The 18,065-nt window shown below is 41.9% G+C and overlaps 1 protein-coding gene across 1 annotated transcript in view; it reads left to right on the top strand.

Moving 5' to 3' along the window:
• Positions 1 to 18,065, top strand: part of LOC115131827 (alpha-1-syntrophin-like) — a 118,701-nt gene that overhangs the window by 96,096 nt on the left and 4,540 nt on the right. Inside the window, exons 3-6 of the mRNA XM_065004093.1 lie at positions 5,474 to 5,666; positions 12,992 to 13,181; positions 15,475 to 15,605; positions 17,602 to 17,798. Of these exons, the coding sequence (XP_064860165.1) occupies positions 5,474 to 5,666; positions 12,992 to 13,181; positions 15,475 to 15,605; positions 17,602 to 17,798 (711 nt within the window). The remainder of the gene's footprint in view (positions 1 to 5,473; positions 5,667 to 12,991; positions 13,182 to 15,474; positions 15,606 to 17,601; positions 17,799 to 18,065) is intronic.

The raw sequence follows: 18,065 nt of genomic DNA, 5'->3' as shown, positions 1-18,065 counted from the left end.
AATATAATTCCCCCCCCACCTTTGATTTTGTTTTTACACTGTTACTACTCACTGTTTATTATCTATCTGTTCTTTAGCTTGCAAGCCTCCCCCTTTTTCCTCCAAACATAACGATGGTCATTATGGCCAAACAGTAGAGGTCGACCGATTTATGATTTTTCAACGCCGATACCGATTATTGGAGGACAAAAAAAGGCCGCTACCGATTAATCGGACGATTTTTTAAAAATGTATTTGTAATAATGACAACTACAACAATACTGAACGAACACTTATTTTAACATAATATAATACATCAATAAAATCAATTTAGCTTCAAATAAATAATGAAACATGTTCAATTTGGTTTAAATAATGCAAAAACAAAGTGTTGGAGAAGAAAGTAAAAGTGCAATATGTGCCATGTAAGAAAGTTAGCGTTTAAGTTCTTTGCTCAGAACATATGAAAGTTGGTGGTTCCTTTTAACATGACTCTTCAATATTCCCAGGTAAGAAGTTTTAGGTTGTAGTTATTATAGGAATTATAGGACTATTTCTCTCTATACCATTTGTATTTCATGTACCTTTGACTATTGGATGTTCTTATAGGCACTTTAGTATTGCCAGTGTAACAGTATAGCTTCCGTCCCTCTCCTCGCTCCTACCTGGGCTCGAACCAGGAACACAACAACAACAGCCACCCTCGAAGCAGCAGAGCAAGGGGAAAAACTATGCAGAGCAAGGGGAACAACTTCAAAGTCTCAGAGCGAGTGACATTTGAAACGCTATTAGCGCGCACCCCGCTAACTAGCTAGCCATTTCACATCACATCGTTACACCAGCCTAATCTAGGCTTGAAGTCATAAATAGCAGAGCTGCTGGCAAAACGCACCAAAGTGCTGTTTGAATGAATGCTAATGAGCCTGCTGGTGCCTACCATCGCTCAGTCAGACTGCTCTATCAAATCATAGACTTAATTATAACATAATAACACACAGAAATGCGAGCCTTAGGTCATTAATATGGTCGAATCCGGAAACGATCATATCGAAAACAAGACGTTTATTCGTTCAGTGAAATACAGAACCGTTCCATATTTTATCTAACGGGTGGCATCCATCAGTCTAAATATTCCTGTTACATTGCACAACCTTCAATAATAAATGTCATAATTACGTAAAATTCTGGCAAATTAGTTCGCAATGAGCCAGGCAGCCCCAACTGTTGCATATACCCTGACTCTGCGTGCAATGAACGCAAGAGAAGTGACACAATTTCACCTGGTTAATATTGCCTGCTAACCTGGATTTATTTTAGCTAAATATGCAGGTTTAAAAATATATACTTCTGTGTATTGATTTCAAGAAAGGCAGTGGTGTTTATGGTTAGTTACACGTTGGAGCAACGACAGTCCTTTTTTGCGAATGCGCACTGCATCGATTATATGCAACGCAGGACACTCTAGATAAACTAGTAATATCATCAACCATGTGTAGTTATAACTAGTGATTATGATTGATTAAGTTTAATGCTAGCTAGCAACTTACCTTGGCTTCTTACTGCATTCGCGTAACAGGCAGGCTCCTCGTGAGGCAGGTGGTTAGAGCTTTGGACTAGTTAACCGTAAGGTTGCAAGATTGAATACCAAGATTGAATCTGTCGTTCTGCCCCTGAACAAGGCAGTTAACCCACTGTTCCTAGGCCGTCATTGAAAATAAGAATGTGTTGTTAACTGACTTGCCTCGTTAAATAAAGATTCAATAAAGGTTTACGATTGTTATGAAAACTTGAAATCAGCCCTAATTAATCGGCCATTCCGATTAATCGATCGACCTCTACCAAACAGTTCTATTTTTGTTTCATCAGACCAGAGGACATTTCTCCAAAAAGTATGATCTTTGTCCCCATTTGCAGTTGCAAACCATAGTCTGTTTTTTTATGGCTGTTTTTCCTCCAGCATCTTCACAAGGTCCTTTACTGTTGTTCTGGGATTGATTTGCATACTTTTCGCACCAAAGTACGTTCAACTCTAGGAGACAAAACACGTCTCCTTCCTGAGTGGTATGACGGCTGCGTGGTCCCATGGTGTTCATACCTGTGTACTATTGTTTGTACAGATGAACGTGGTACCTTCAGGCGTTTGGAAATTGCTCCCAAGGATGAACCAGACTTGTGGAGGTCTCAAATTATTTTTGTGAGGTCTTGACGGATTTCTTTTGATTTCCTTATGATGTCAAGCAAATTAAGTTTGAAGGTAGGCCCTGAAATACATCCACAGGTACACCTCCAATTGACTCAAATGATGTCAATTAGCTTATCAGAAGCTTCTAAAGCCATGACATAATTTTCTGGAATTTTCCAAGCTGTTTAAAGGCACAGTCAACTTAGTTTATGTAAACTTCTGACCCACTGGAATTTTGATACAGTGAATTATAAGTGAAATAATCTGTCATTTAACAATTGTTGGAAACATTGATTGAAAAACAAGTTTTAATGACTCCAACCTAAGTGTATGTAAACTTCCGACTTCAACTGTAGAAGCAAAGTATCCAGGAGTCACTGAGGTTTGAAACAGTGTAGGGCTATCAGGTGCTTGTGTGTGTGCGTGTATGTGCGTATATGTAGGTCAGAGTTTGTTGTGTGAAAGTGTTGCCCATGTTTGGGCTTTTGCAAGTGTGAGGGGTGTTAAACCAGCGTGTTTGAGAGCACAGAGACAGCAGCCAGGTCGTGCAAGATCCACTGCGAAGTAGGACATCGGGAGATGACTTGACAAAGAGCCACTAGGGGCAACGGTGAGCGCTACTATCCAGTAGGCTTGGTTTTACTAGGAGTGTCCGGTTCCGAGAGTCACGTGTTTGAACCCTATACCAAATCTTAATGGACAAACATCAGTGAGTGAGTGAGTGAGTGAGTGAGTGTGAGTGAGTGAGTGAGTGAGTGAGTGAGTGAGTGAGTGAGTGAGTGAGTGAGTGAGTGAGTGAGTGAGAATAATGCTGACTGGCGTCTGGGTGATAGACTGACTCACTGATTGAATGACTAACTCACTGACTGACACACTGACTGACACACTGACTGACTGACTGACTGACTCACTGACTCACTTTCACTGACTGACTGACTCACTGGCTGACTAGCTGACACTGAGTCACTGACTGATTGAATCACTGACTGACTGAATCACTCACTGACTGACTTGCTGACTGACTCGCTGACACTGACTGACTCATCAACACTGGCTGACTGACTGACTCACTGACACACTGACTGACACACTGACGCTGACTGACTCACTGACGCTGACTGACTCACTGACGCTGACAGACTCACTGACGCTGACTGACTCACTGACGCTGACTGACTCACTGACGCTGACTGACTCACTGACGCTGACTGACTCACTGACGCTGACTGACTCGCTGACGCTGACTGACTCGCTGACGCTGACTGACTCGCTGACGCTGACTGACTTGCTGACACTGACTAATTGACACTGACTGACTCTCTGACTGACCGACCGGGGCAGGGATGGGCAACTGACGGCCCGCGGCCTCCCTTTTGAAAGCCATCAGATCAATTTGTATATATTTTTTTCAACTCAGTCAGGGTCTCAAATTACTATTGAATAGAAGAATACACAAGGTCCAATTTCTACATTTGGTTGTGCATCAAGTCAGTCAATTAGCCCACGTCAGCAAACCTTTTTTAGATCGGTGTTAGTCTAGCGGCCAGCTATCTAAACTTAGTAATCATGGTCCACTGATTGGTGTTAGTCTAGCGGCCAGCTATCTAAACTTAGTAATCATGGTCCACTGATTGGTGTTAGTCTAGCGGCCAGCTATCTAAACTTAGTAATCATGGTCCACTGATTGTTGTTAGTCTAGCGGCCAGCTATCTAAACTTCGTAATCATGGTCCACTGATTGTTGTTAGTCTAGCGGCCAGCTATCTAAACTTAGTAATCATGGTCCACTGATTGTTGTTAGTCTAGCGGCCAGCTATCTAAACTTAGTAATCATGGTCCACTGATTGTTGTTAGTCTAGCGGCCAGCTATCTAAACTTAGTAATCATGGTCCACTGATTGTTGTTAGTCTAGCGGCCAGCTATCTAAACTTAGTAATCATGGTCCACTGATTGTTGTTAGTCTAGCGGCCAGCTATCTAAACTTAGTAATCATGGTCCACTGATTGGTGTTAGTCTAGCGGCCAGCTATCTAAACTTAGTAATCATGGTCCACTGATTGGTGTTAGTCTAGCGGCCAGCTATCTAAACTTAGTAATCATGGTCCACTGATTGGTGTTAGTCTAGCGGCCAGCTATCTAAACTTAGTAATCATGGTCCACTGATTGTTGTTAGTCTAGCGTATCTAAACTTAGTAATCATGGTCCACTGATTGTTGTTAGTCTAGCGGCCAGCTATCTAAACTTAGTAATCATGGTCCACTGATTGTTGTTAGTCTAGCGGCCAGCTATCTAAACTTAGTAATCATGGTCCACTGATTGGTGTTAGTCTAGCGGCCAGCTATCTAAACTTAGTAATCATGGTCCACTGATTGTTAGTCTAGCGGCCAGCTATCTAAACTTAGTAATCATGGTCCACTGATTGTTGTTAGTCTAGCGGCCAGCTATCTAAACTTAGTAATCATGGTCCACTGATTGGTGTTAGTCTAGCGGCCAGCTATCTAAACTTAGTAATCATGGTCCACTGATTGGTGTTAGTCTAGCGGCCAGCTATCTAAACTTAGTAATCATGGTCCACTGATTGTTGTTAGTCTAGCGGCCAGCTATCTAAACTTAGTAATCATGGTCCACTGATTGTTGTTAGTGTCACTCAGATATCATATTAAAAACATTTCTCTGTGCTCTATGGCAAAATGTGTGGAATTGCATGAAATGTGTTATAAAATCCATGTGTAGGAATAGGAGGCCATGTGTAGGAATAGGAGGCCATGTGTAGGAATAGGAGGCCATGTGTAGGAATAGGAGGCCATGTGTAGGAATAGGAGGCCATGTGTAGGAATAGGAGGCCATGTGTAGGAATAGGAGGCCATGTGAGAGAGAAGGGATGCGTGGTGTGCAGGGTGAGCAGAGGATCAGGATTTGACTCAGTGACTTCATAAGTCACAGCAGTGAAAGAGAATACTTATGAAGTTCACAACATTGATAAGATACCAGGCTATACTCCAAACTCCAAGTTCATTTGACTAATGAACCTTCTAATGCACACTCCATTAGCTAAACATTGAGGGGTGGTTTGCCGGACACGAATCAGGCGTAGTTCTGAATTAAAAATGATTCTCAATGGAGATTTTTAGTCTTGGTTTACAGGCTTAATCTGTGTCTAGGAAACCGACCCTTGTAGTATCAAAGTCGGAATAGTTGTTCTTACTCTCACTGCTTCCAATTCACCTGATATGATACCTTACATACCTTCCTTCTCCCTCTCAATATGAATCCTCCTTAATACAACTCTCCCCATCTCTTGTTTCCTATCTCAGTGAAATACATCAAGGAGATGTCAGCCTTCTTTAAGAACACCTTGCCCGGTGCACCCCTACCCTGGGACTCCCCTCATGCCACGCCACAGAAGGGCGCAGACGCCCCCCCTACTGAGCTGAAGGAGGCCAGGACCATCCCCCTGAAAATGTGCCAGGTGACCAGGAAGCAGTGCCCCCCGGACACAGAGAACAGGTACTGTGGGTGGAACCCAGTTCAATGGGAAACTGAGTTACATGATCAAAGAGAGAGCGAGACAGAGAGAGAGGAAAAAAAGAGAGAGAGAGCGGGAGACGGACGGAGAGACAGAGAGAGGGAGACGGACGGAGAGAGGGAGAAACTGGGTACGATAGCTTGTATCTTGAATTCAGTTCATGAAGTCAGATGACTCACAAGGCACTCCTTTTGGAATCTAAATCAAGGCTCCTTGAATATAACGAGCACTCTACATTTGAATATTTACCTGATGCAAAGTAACACTCCTTTTTCTCACCAAGGTATGGGCCTGTACCCACAAGAGGTATGGGCCTGTACCCACAAGAGGTATGGGCCTGTACCCACAAGAGGTATGGGCCTGTACCCACAAAAGGTCTGGGCCTGTACCCACAAAAGGTCTGGGCCTGTACCCACGAAAGGTCTGGGCCTGTACCCACGAAAGGTCTGGGCCTGTACCCACGAAAGGTTTGGGCCTGTACCCACGAAAGGTTTGGGCCTGTACCCACGAAAGGTTTGGGCCTGTACCCACGAAAGGTTTGGGCCTGTACCCACGAAAGGTTTGGGCCTGTACCCACGAAAGGTTTGGGCCTGTACCCACGAAAGGTTTGGGCCTGTACCCACGAAAGGTTTGGGCCCGTACCCACAAAAGGTTTGGGCCCGTACCCACAAAAGGTCTGGGCCCGTACCCACAAAAGGTCTGGGCCCGTACCCACAAAAGGTCTGGGCCCGTACCCACAAAAGGTCTGGGCCCGTACCCACAAAAGGTCTGAGCCCGTACCCACAAAAGGTCTGAGCCCGTACCCACAAAAGGTCTGGGCCCGTACCCACAAAAGGTCTGGACCTGTACCCACAAAGCTTAGGCCTGGTCCTGTATCCACAAAGCATCTTCAAGTAGGAGAACTGATCTATGGTCTGTCCATGTAATCTTAATCAACATGATCTAAAATACAAAACTGATCCTAAATCAGCACTCCTACTCTGAGGCTCTTTGAGCTCCAGCTGTCCCCTCTGGTTAAACTTTTCGTAGCTTATGGCCAGACAAAGTCCTCTCTTGGATCCAAAAGTTGTTATGCTAATCCTAAGTAAGGCCGTGTAGTGGAGTGTCATGACGTTGGCCTGGGGATAGGTTTATGACAGTCATAAATACCTCTTCCCCCCTTTTTCTTCTCTCTACCCTACTGATGTTACATTTGCAAAACCCTTGGTTAACATAGAGATTCTGGGAACATCAGAAGGTGGGGGGAAATGAACTATATTCTGCTAATCCGACCAATTGAACATATGTGGTGGTACTTAACCTCTTAAGTCGACCCTCTACTTTTTTGAACATTCTCTTAAAAATCGCGCAACATTTCAGCGCCCTGCTACTCATGCCAGGAATATAGTATATGCATTTGCTTACTCTGTGTGGATAGAAAACACTCAGACGTTTAAAAACTGGTTAAATCACTGCTGTGGCTTTACCAGAACGGCATTTACATCGGCCAGGAAAAACTGATCACTGAAAATGGGAAAATATATCCATGCGCTACTTGAACCCATTGATAAAGGTGAACCACAATTAATTGACTGAGGTTGCAGTACCTACAGCTTCCACACGGTGTCTAGAGTCTTGTCATTTCCTTCGAGTTTTTCTTGGTCAAACACATGCAGGACACCAGTATCTCCTCCGGTCTAGGACCGGATATTTTCGTTGAGTTTCTAGCCGGACATTTTTCCAGACGGACAGCTAATGATCTTTACATCGCCTCCTGATGAATTTTATCGCTTATTAACGTTTACTAATACCTAAAGTTGCATTACAAACGTATTTCAAGTGTTTTGTGAAAGTTTATCGTCGACTTTTTCAATTTTAAAAATGACGTTACGTTTTGAAACAATGTTTTTTTTCGTTTATCACACAGTCTACATATAAGGATATCTAGGCTTTATATGGACCGATTTAATCGAAATAAAGACCCAAATAGTGTTTATGGGACATCTAGGAGTGCCATCAAAGAAGATGGTGAAAGGTAATGAATGTTTTCTATTTTATTGTGCGGTTTGTGTAACGCCGAAATGCTAATTATTTTGTTTACGTCCCCTGTGGGTCTTTTGGGGTGTTGCATGCTATCAGATAATAGCTTCTCATGCTTTCGCCGAAAAGCATTTTAAAAATCTGACTTGTTGCCTGGATTCACAACGAGTGTAGCTTTAATTCGATACCCTGCATGTGTATTTTAATGAACTTTTGCGTTTTAACTAATACTATTAGCATTTAGCGTAGCGCATTTGCATTTCCAGAGCTCTAGTTGGGACGCAAGCGTCCCGAGTAGAAGCAACAGGTTAATGAATATGATGTCAGTTTGGTTGTCATCTGAGACATTCTCATCAATGATAAGATGATATAAACTCTACAGTAGAAAGTCTACACATCAGAGTTATTGGATTCACATGGAATTGTTGTTCAATTTAAATGTTTCAATATGAAATTATTTGTGATGGGATGAAGCGTGATTTTAAGCTTCTAAAATGTGAGATTTGGGTTTTCATAAGGTAGGGCTCTGCTCAATCAGTGGCCCGTCCCTGTGAAGGGACATGGGCTATTGTCACGCCTTGGTCATTATATTTTGTGTTTTTGGTATAGGTTTGGGTAAGCCAGGGTGTGACATGGGTTTATATGTTGTGTTTCGTATTGGGGTTTGTAGTATTGGGATTGTGTTGATTAGGGGTGTGTCTAGTTAGGCTTGGCTGCCTGAGGCGATTCTCAATTGGAGTCAGCTGCTTATCGTTGTCTCTGATTGGGAACCGTATTTAGGTAGCCTGAGTTTGCGTCGTATTTTGTGGGTGTTTGTCCTGTCTCTGTGTTATAGTCACCAGATAGGCTGTATTAGTTTCACGTTCCGTTTGTTGTTTTGCTTAGTATGTTATTGAGTTATTTCATGTACGCATTCTTTCATTAAAGTCATGAGTAACCTACACGCTGCATTTCGGTCCGACTCTCTTTCTACAAACGAAGAACGCCGTTACAGCTATAAAACTTTTCAAACACGCCCTCCTCTCCCTTCCTATATAAAGCATTGACGACAATATAACCTCCTGTTCCAAGGATGTGAGGACGACGGTCCGATGTCAGAAGGGTTCAGATAATAACTACAGAACGAAGCCAACATCAGTGTGAGCTTTGGTTGCGAATGGTAAGAACTTTGAACCCTTGTTCACTACAGAAGTGATACCTCCTAGCCGTTGAGCTAGCAACAGCAGCTGCAAACGCAGGTTAGGAAGGAACAGACAGAGTATTCCGTCTATCAGACAACGACGTTACTACAACGTATCCAATTTACCAGCAGAGACATTCTTCAAAGGACTCGGTTGGGCAACACGGCTTCCATCTACCACCAACCTACCGAAGCGCAGCTCAGAGTAAATATTTATTGCTTTTTCCTTTTCCAAATGGGCGGTAATTTAGAATGCATAAGATTCTGTATTTACGATAGCACAGCTTCGCCCTTTGTTCCTCAGTCTTCCCGCTCTTTCACTCAAACCCAGCCCCTTTCTTCTGTGTAACCAGCTGTCATATCTGTTCCGCCCGCTAGGGCCGTTTTCCTTTATGACGTAATTTGTAATTAAGTTACGATTTAATTATGTGTAATTCTGTGTGATTAGTTAGGTATTTAGTAAATAAATAATTAAACCCAATTTTGTATTGCTGATTCAACCTGTTAGCCAGGGTTTGTGCAGATAACCAAGAATTTACTACTTTCAGATGAGACTGAATTAAGATGACGATTAATATTGACTGCTATTGATATAAAATATTACTAGGTCTTTAATAGTTTATTCGGAAGATAACAGCTCTATAAATATTATTTCCTGGTGCCCCGACTCTCTAGTTAATTACATTTACATGATTAGCTCAATCAGGTAATATTAATTACGTATCAATTATTTTATAGAATAGCATGTCACTTAATCCGGCATAGCCAAAGACACGACAGGAACGATAGTGCGTATGGGTCCTGCTTCATCTCTCTTCATATCTCACCCCTTATGGCTTGTTCCAGGTGAAAACGTTGAAATATTTCAACGAGAATCTACAGCACACTGGTATTGGGTTACCTTGTATGCTCCACAATGAGCTTTAATAGCGCTCTATGTGAACAGACCCAACGCCATGGTAAACCTAAGCACTGGCTGTAGTGCTATAGGTCTGGGGGTGTGTCAGAAATATTTTTGCTATTTTCACAGACGTTATTATGAGCGCAATCGCTGGCGCAAAATGACTGGGTTTTGATGAGTAGGCAAGTTGTAGGAGTGATACTGCATGCGTTCGTCTCAGGTTCTGTTGGTTATTGACTAGTGATGGGGGCAAAAATTGATACAGTTACATATCGAGATATTATTTTGGACTAATATATCATATCGGTTTGACAATATAACAATATTATTTTTGCGCTAGTTGGCTGTACTTGCAATACATGTTGTATCAGTTAAGAGCATTGGGCCAGTAACCGAAATGTCGCTGGTTCGAATCAAAATCGAATTTTATTGGTTGCGTACCCATATATAGCAGATGTTATTGCCGGTGTAGTGAAATGCTTGTGTTCCTAGCTCCTCCCAAAAAATCTGTTGATGTGCCCTTGAGCAAGGCACTTAACCCTCATTGCTTCTGTAAGTCTCTCTGGATAAGAGCGTCTGCTAAATGATTAAAATGGCAATTTAATACATATCGTATCGGCACCAAAGTATTGTGATATCATATCGCGAGGTCCCTGGCAATTCCCAGCCCTATAATTGACAGTCTTTGCGTTGTCATCAATTCCATTTTGTCTGGGAGCACGGAATATCCTCGTCCTAGTCCATTGTGGATTCATACGACAGTCCATTGTGGATTCATATGACAGTCCATTGTGGATTCATACAACAGTTTATTAAATAGCATAGGTAAGAGTAATAAGTGATAGCAACATTTGTTTTTAAATCCAGCGTTTTCTGTAATTGCCTTATGTAATATAGGTCTTTAAGTAATCGCAGTTCTCCTCAAATACAATTTACAGGAGCGTAGTATTTTTTATCATATGTGTGCACGTTCTCAACAAGCAAAATATAGCCTAGGCCTATAATATGGTGTTATAGGACTGAACATTTTGAAAAGCCTATGTTTGGAGGAGTGTGTCTTTGGCGCTCTTTTGGAAATGGAGAGGGATAGAAGCCAAATGTAGTAATGCACTGTAGGTAGGCCTATGTGAGTTATGAATAATGTAGTAATGCACTGTAGGTAGGCCTATGTGAATTGTGAATAATGTAGTAATGCACTGTAGGTAGGCCTATGTGAGTTGTGAATAATGTAGTAATGCACTGTAGGTAGGCCTATGTGAATAATGTAGTAATGCACTGCAGGTAGGCCTATGTGAATTGTGAATAATGTAGTAATGCACTGTAGGTAGGCCTATGTGAGTTGTGAATAATGTAGTAATGCACTGTAGGTAGGCCTATGTGAATAATGTAGTAATGCACTGCAGGTAGGCCTATTTGAATTGTGAATAATGTAGTAATGCACTGTAGGTAGGCCTATGTGAATTGTGAATAATGTAGTAATGCACTGTAGGTAGGCCTATGTGAATAATGTATGTGAAGGCCTATGTGAATAATGTAGTAATGCACTGTAGGTAGGCCTATGTGAATAATGTAGTAATGCACTGTAGGTAGGCCTATGTGAATTGTGAATAATGTAGTAATGCACTGTAGGTAGGCCTATGTGAATAATGTAGTAATGCACTGCAGGTAGGCCTATGTGAATTGTGAATAATGTAGTAATGCACTGTAGGTAGGCCTATGTGAATTGTGAATAATGTAGTAATGCACTGTAGGTAGGCCTATGTGAGTTGTGAATAATGTAGTAATGCACTGTAGGTAGGCCTATGTGAATTGTGAATAATGTAGTAATGCACTGTAGGTAGGCCTATGTGAATTGTGAATAATGTAGTAATGCACTGTAGGTAGGCCTATGTGAATTGTGAATAATGTAGTAATGCACTGCAGGTAGGCCTATGTGAATAATGTAGTAATGCACTGTAGGTAGGCCTATGTGAATAATGTAGTAATGCACTGTAGGTAGGCCTATGTGAATAATGTAGTAATGCACTGCAGGTAGGCCTATGTGAATTGTGAATAATGTAGTAATGCACTGCAGGTAGGCCTATGTGAATAATGTAGTAATGCACTGCAGGTAGGCCTATGTGAATAATGTAGTAATGCACTGCAGGTAGGCCTATGTGAATAATGTAGTAATGCACTGCAGGTAGGCCTATGTGAATAATGTAGTAATGCACTGCAGGTAGGCCTATGTGAATAATGTAGTAATGCACTGCAGGTAGGCCTATGTGAATAATGTAGTAATGCACTGTAGGTAGGCCTATGTGAATAATGTAGTAATGCACTGCAGGTAGGCCTGTAGGTAGGCCTATGTGAATAATGTAGTAATGCACTGCAGGTAGGCCTATGTGAATAATGTAGTAATGCACTGTAGGTAGGCCTATGTGAATAATGTAGTAATGCACTGCAGGTAGGCCTATGTGAATAATGTAGTAATGCACTGCAGGTAGGCCTATGTGAATAATGTAGTAATGCACTGCAGGTAGGCCTATGTGAATTGTGAATAATGTAAAAGCATGACGGAAAAAGCTTCACAAGTAGATCATTTAGAATCCTTCTATGGAAGGGCTTCTTGGTTAATGCATGGCCAGGATAAAGAAGACACCCAACACATTGCTGTTGAACCAGCCTTCATTATAGTAGGTTAAGGGTAGTTTATTAATCAAATAAAACAGAGAAGAAAAATTGTTACAGGAAAATAACTTAAATGTTTGTAAATATGAGAGTCACTGGATTATCTCATCTCTCGTTGCATGATGGGCATATAGCCGACATGCAGGGTTTTTACATACATCCTCAATAACAACAGAAGCATCGCAGCTGGAGAGGCTGCGCTTACATTGTCAAAATCGATGTCATAACCAACTGGGTTACTGCTAAAACCAGCTTTGTCCAGAGGTACAGGAGAGGAGAGTTTTAATAGGATGTAAATGTATTTGTCACAGGAGGCAAGCTAATTGACCCTCCTCAACTTCAAGGGTCATCAAAATGGATTTTAGTGCATTCTCCAGGGACCTGACCACAGCTAACACTGTTTTCTTGTGTGCGTCTCTCCCCTTTCTCTCCTTACCTCTTTTCTTTCTCCATGTCTCTCACTTCACCCCCTCCCTCTCTCTCTTTCTGTCCCCTCTCTCTCCCCCTTTCCCACTCCCTCTCTTCCCTCCACACAGGTACTTTGAGGTGATCTCGTCCAGCAGAAAGAGCTCAGTGTTCCTGAGGGCCAAGGACCCTGCCATGGCCCAGTCCTGGTATAACGCCATCCAAGCCGGGGTTTCGGCCCTGGTGCCCCGAGTCAGGGATGAGCTGAGGGCCATGCAGGCGGGCCTGGAGGTCAAACACATGGGATGGATCACTGAGCAGGTACAAAGAGTCAAAGGTCAAATGTGAGTTTGTGTTAGGCTTTATGTATTTCTATTTATGGCAGCCTGTCCTGGGTCCAAATAATAACTTTGAACATTTGCTTTAGACTTCCTGGAGTCCCAGGTGGGCGGGTCTTTGTATTTTCGGGACTTTCGCAACAGACAAGCTCAATCAAGCACTGATAAAGTATTTGAAATGATTTTAAATAGTATTTGATCCCAGGTCTTGGCGCAATTATTTCTTTACTTGTTAGTTTTGACAAATGGTAAAAACCGAATTAAGACAGGCCTCTCTATTGGCTAGTCAGCTAATGTGTCTCCTGAGTGCGTTCCAATAAACATTGTCTGTAACATCAGTTGTTGTGACTGAAAATGTAATCTGGTTTATATCTGATGCGAAGGCCAGATTAGCAATGTCTGACTCAAAAGAATGTCTGACTCAAACACTGTGTGCATTAAGTGCATTAGCGACTAGTCTAGTGTCTGTTTAGTCTGTTAAGTGACTTTCTGAGAAGATTTTTTGCGCTAGCCTTGTGCTGAGGAGCTGTCAATTAGAAAGTCTTATGTGCCTTGAAAAGGGGAAAGAATGAAACATATACAGTTGAAGTGGGTCAGAAGTTTACATACACTCAATCAGTATTTGGTAGCATTGAATTGTTTAACTTGGGTCAAACATTTCTGTTAGCCTTCCACAAGCTTCCCACAATATGTTGGGTGAATTTTGGCCCATTCCTTCTGACAGAGCTGGTATAACTGAGTCAGGTTTGTAGGCCTCCTTGCTTGCACACACTTTTTCAGTTCTGCCCACAAATCTTCTATGGGATTGAGGTTAGGTCTTTGTGATGGCCACTCCAATACCTTGACTTTGTTGTCCTGAAGCCATTTTCCACAACTTAGGAAGTATGCTTGAGGTCATTGTCCATTTGGAAGACCCATTTGTGACCAAGCTTCAACTTTCTTGAGCAATATTCTTGAGATGTTGCTTCAATATATCCACATCATTTTCCTCCCTCATGTTGCCATCTATTTTGTGAAGTGCACCAGTCCCTTCTGCAGCAAAGCACCCCCACAACATGATGCTGCCACCCTTGTGCTTCACGGTTGGTATGGTGTTCTTCGGCTTGCAAGCCTCCCCTGTTTTCCTCCAAACATAACTATGGTCATTATGGCCAAACAGTTCTATTTTTGTTTCATCAGACCAGAGGACATTTCTCCAAAAAGTATGATCTTTGTCCCCATGTGCAGTTGCAAACCGTAATCTGGCTTTTTTATGGTGGTTTTGGAGCAGTGGCTTCTTCCTTGCTGAGCGGCCTTTTAGGTTAAGTCGATATAGGACTTGTTTTACTGTGGATATAGATACTTTTGTACCTGTTTCCTCCATCATCTTCACAAGGTCCTTTGTTGTTGTTCTGGGATTCATTTGCACTTTTTGGGCACCAAAGTATGTTCATCTCTCGGAGACAGAACGCTTCTGCTTCCTGAGCGGTATGACGGCTGTTGAAATACATCCACATTTACACCTCCAATTGACTCAAATGATGTCAATTAGCCTATCAGAAGCTTCTAAAGCCATGACATCATTTTCTGGAATTTTCCAAGCTGCATAAATGCACAGTCAACTTAGTGTATGTAAACTTCTGGCAAAACTGGAATTGTGATACAGTGAATTATAAGTGAAATAATCTGTCTGTAAACAATTGTTGAAAAATGACTTGTCATGCACAAAGTAAATGTCCTAAAGTAAATTGCCAAAAGTATAGTTTGTTAACAAGAAATGTATGGAGTGGTTAAAAAACAAGTTTTAATGACTCCAACCTAAGTGTATGTAAACTTCCGACTTCAACTGTACAACGCATATTGTTGAAAACCCAACAACAATGTCTAAAACCCTTTGATGGATGGAACAGGATCATTATAGACCTACAAGACATTGAATTTTCCAAGAAAATATTTCTGTTCATGTTTTTAATTGTCCTTGCCCACTGTGAATTCTGACAAATAGACATTCTTTGGAATGAAAAGAGACACATGTGAACCTACTGATCAAATAGTCACTAACAAGACACCCATTGGTATGCTTCAGGAGAAATTATGTTACACATTTTCCCCGCTTGTACTTCAGTATGGAATTGAAATGAATATTTGATGTTAATATTTGATGTTAACCTTTTGTCAAGGAGGTATTTAAATGTGTGACAGTGTGTGCATTACATTCATAGGGATGTGTACATATGTTGTGATATGAATCATGAAGAGTGTGTGTGTGTTGTCTGTTTGTCCTCCTCTCCCTCAAGGCGACCCAGGGTCCAGAGAGACCGGTGCTGGCTCTGCTGACTGAGAGAGACCTGCTGCTGTACCCCACCCTTCCTGACAGTAAAGACGGCATCAACAGCCCAGCCAAGAGCCACCCGCTCATCACAACTAGGTAGGATCCACACAATAAAAACCATGCACTGCACTTAGACCACACGGTTGAATATCTTTCAAAAGCATTTAGTCAAATAGCCATTTTCACAAAACTGTCTCCATTGATGGCTGAGTTTAGTCCATGAAAATGAGCAGTATATCTAATATGATCTATTTCTAGGCTACTAAATGCTTTTTAGCCTATACAACCTCACCCCCAGTCCCCCAAAAGCAGCCTTTTCATAAAGCTCTTAAGCCTTGTTCACACTGCAGGCCTTAATGCTCAAATCACTTTTGTTTTTCCAATCCGTTTTGGAATACTGACTGTCCAAACAGCAAGTCATTTGCTGACATGGCTATGCTAGTTGTCATAGTAACATCGGGTGTGTGCAGTGGTGTAGGCTGATTGGTGGTAGTGCTCCTGCTTCCTCTCACTCAGAAGTTACGTAGCAAGCTAACAACGCCTGTCATGGATGTTTCCCAGTTTCTTTGAATGTTCAAAATCATAGTGTAGGAAAACTTTTAAAGCCTCAAAGGAAAAGATGATTCAACTTTCAAAACAAGTCATTTTGGCCAAGGCAGGCAACTAGCTAGCTAGGTAGCTGTTCACATTTCTAGCACATTCACTCATTTGTTTGTTAACAATTCACAAGCTCGGGGCGGCATGGTAGCCTAGTGGTTAGAGCATTGGACTAGTAACCGAAAGGTTGTAAGTTCAAATCCCCGAGCTGACAAGGTACAAAATCTGTCGTTCTGCCCCTGAACAGGCAGTTAACCCACTGTTCCTAGGCCGTCATTGAAAATAAGAATTTGTTCTTAACTGGCTTGCCTAGTAAAATAAAGGTAAAAAATAAAATTAAAATTAAAATAAAAAAACCATGTTCCTGTAAAACTGTCAGCAGAGTAGCTAGCAAGCAACAAGATACTGTATGTCAAATATCAGTCTAAAAACCACTTGAGGGCAAATAAATCAGATATGACTGTTCAGACACAAATCACACGGCAAGGAATCAGATTTGTTTCTAACTTCAAACCACCTACGAAGATGGTTTGAAATGTGGCTTCAAATATCAGATTCCATAGATTTGGCTGTTCAGACGGTAGGAAAAAGAACAGATTCATATCACTTCAAACATCCAATGTGAACACTGCTTTAATGCTCTCTTAAAGGGGTGAGCAATGGAAATGGAAATGGCAGCTATATTTTTAAAAAATTATTCGACCTTTATTTAACTAGGCAAGTCAGTTAAGAACAAATTCTTATTTTCAATGACGGCCTCGGAACAGTGGGTTAACTGCCTGTTCAGGGGCAGAACGACAGATTTGTACCTCGTCAGCTCAGGGATTTGAACTTGCAACCTACCGGTTACTAGCCCAATGCACTAACTACTAGGCTACCCTGCCGCCCCATTGATTTGCCAGTGCAAATAATGCAGTCAGAACTTGCAGATACATCATACAAATATTAACGAAAAGACACGTAGAAAGGTTCAACCCTATAAGGGTTTCTAACTTTAAGTCTAAGCCGTTGGGCAGGTGGGGTTCTTAGCTGACATATGGAATTGTTTTAAGATGGTCTTACTATGGATCATGTAGCTATTTGATTTAGAATTTTAGGACCCCTTTAGGTATAAAATATTGAATTTGGCCTTTACTTACTAGCCCAGAGAAACGCATTGAATAACATGAAAAAAAGACAGTCAAAAAATAAATAATAAGAAACAAGGTTTTGCAGTGTTTGTCCTTTATCTAGGAGATTTAAGAAAGCGCAGGAAATATACAGCACCAGTCAAAAGTTTAGACACACCTTCTCATTCCAGGGTTTTTCTATATTTTCTACATTGTAGAATAATAGTAAAGACATCAAAACTATGAAATAACACATATGGGATCATGTTTTAACCAATAAAGTGTTAAAACAAAATATAGTTTATATTTGAGATTCTTCTTTGCACACTCTTCTCTCTTCCAACCTCTTACCACCTTTCCCCTCTATTCCTTCCTGTCTCCTCCAGACTGGTCCACTCAGGACCGGGGAAAAGCTCTCCCCTGCTGGACTCGGAGCTCTCCTTTGGGCTGCGCACCGGCACCAAGCAGGGCGTGGAGACCCACTTGTTCCGGGTGGACTCGGCCAAGGAGCTTTCAGCCTGGACCCACATGCTGGTGGACGGCTGCCACAACGCTGCCGAGCTCATCCAGGAGGTCACCACAGGTATAGATACAGGAGTAGCAGATTAAGTTAGCCCACTGGGGGAGTTAATGCGAGTCTTCAGATCTCAGACAAGGTTCCAGTTGGGGAATGAGGAGCCTCTGCCAAGTTAGCCCGCTGAGCTAATGCATGAGCTCGGGAAGCTAACACAAGTCTTCAGGTCTCTGACAGGGTTTCAATACAGAACCATGTTCGTGTGATGAGGGGTCTGAGACTGGAGGACTTGCATTAGGTCTATGTGGACTTTTCCATTAATTCAATGAATGTTAA

Source organism: Oncorhynchus nerka, linkage group LG2 (assembly GCF_034236695.1).
Source record: "Oncorhynchus nerka isolate Pitt River linkage group LG2, Oner_Uvic_2.0, whole genome shotgun sequence".
Classification (NCBI taxonomy): domain Eukaryota; kingdom Metazoa; phylum Chordata; class Actinopteri; order Salmoniformes; family Salmonidae; genus Oncorhynchus; species Oncorhynchus nerka.
Note: the sequence above shows the minus strand (reverse complement) of the source record. Positions and strands in the feature narration are given on the sequence as shown.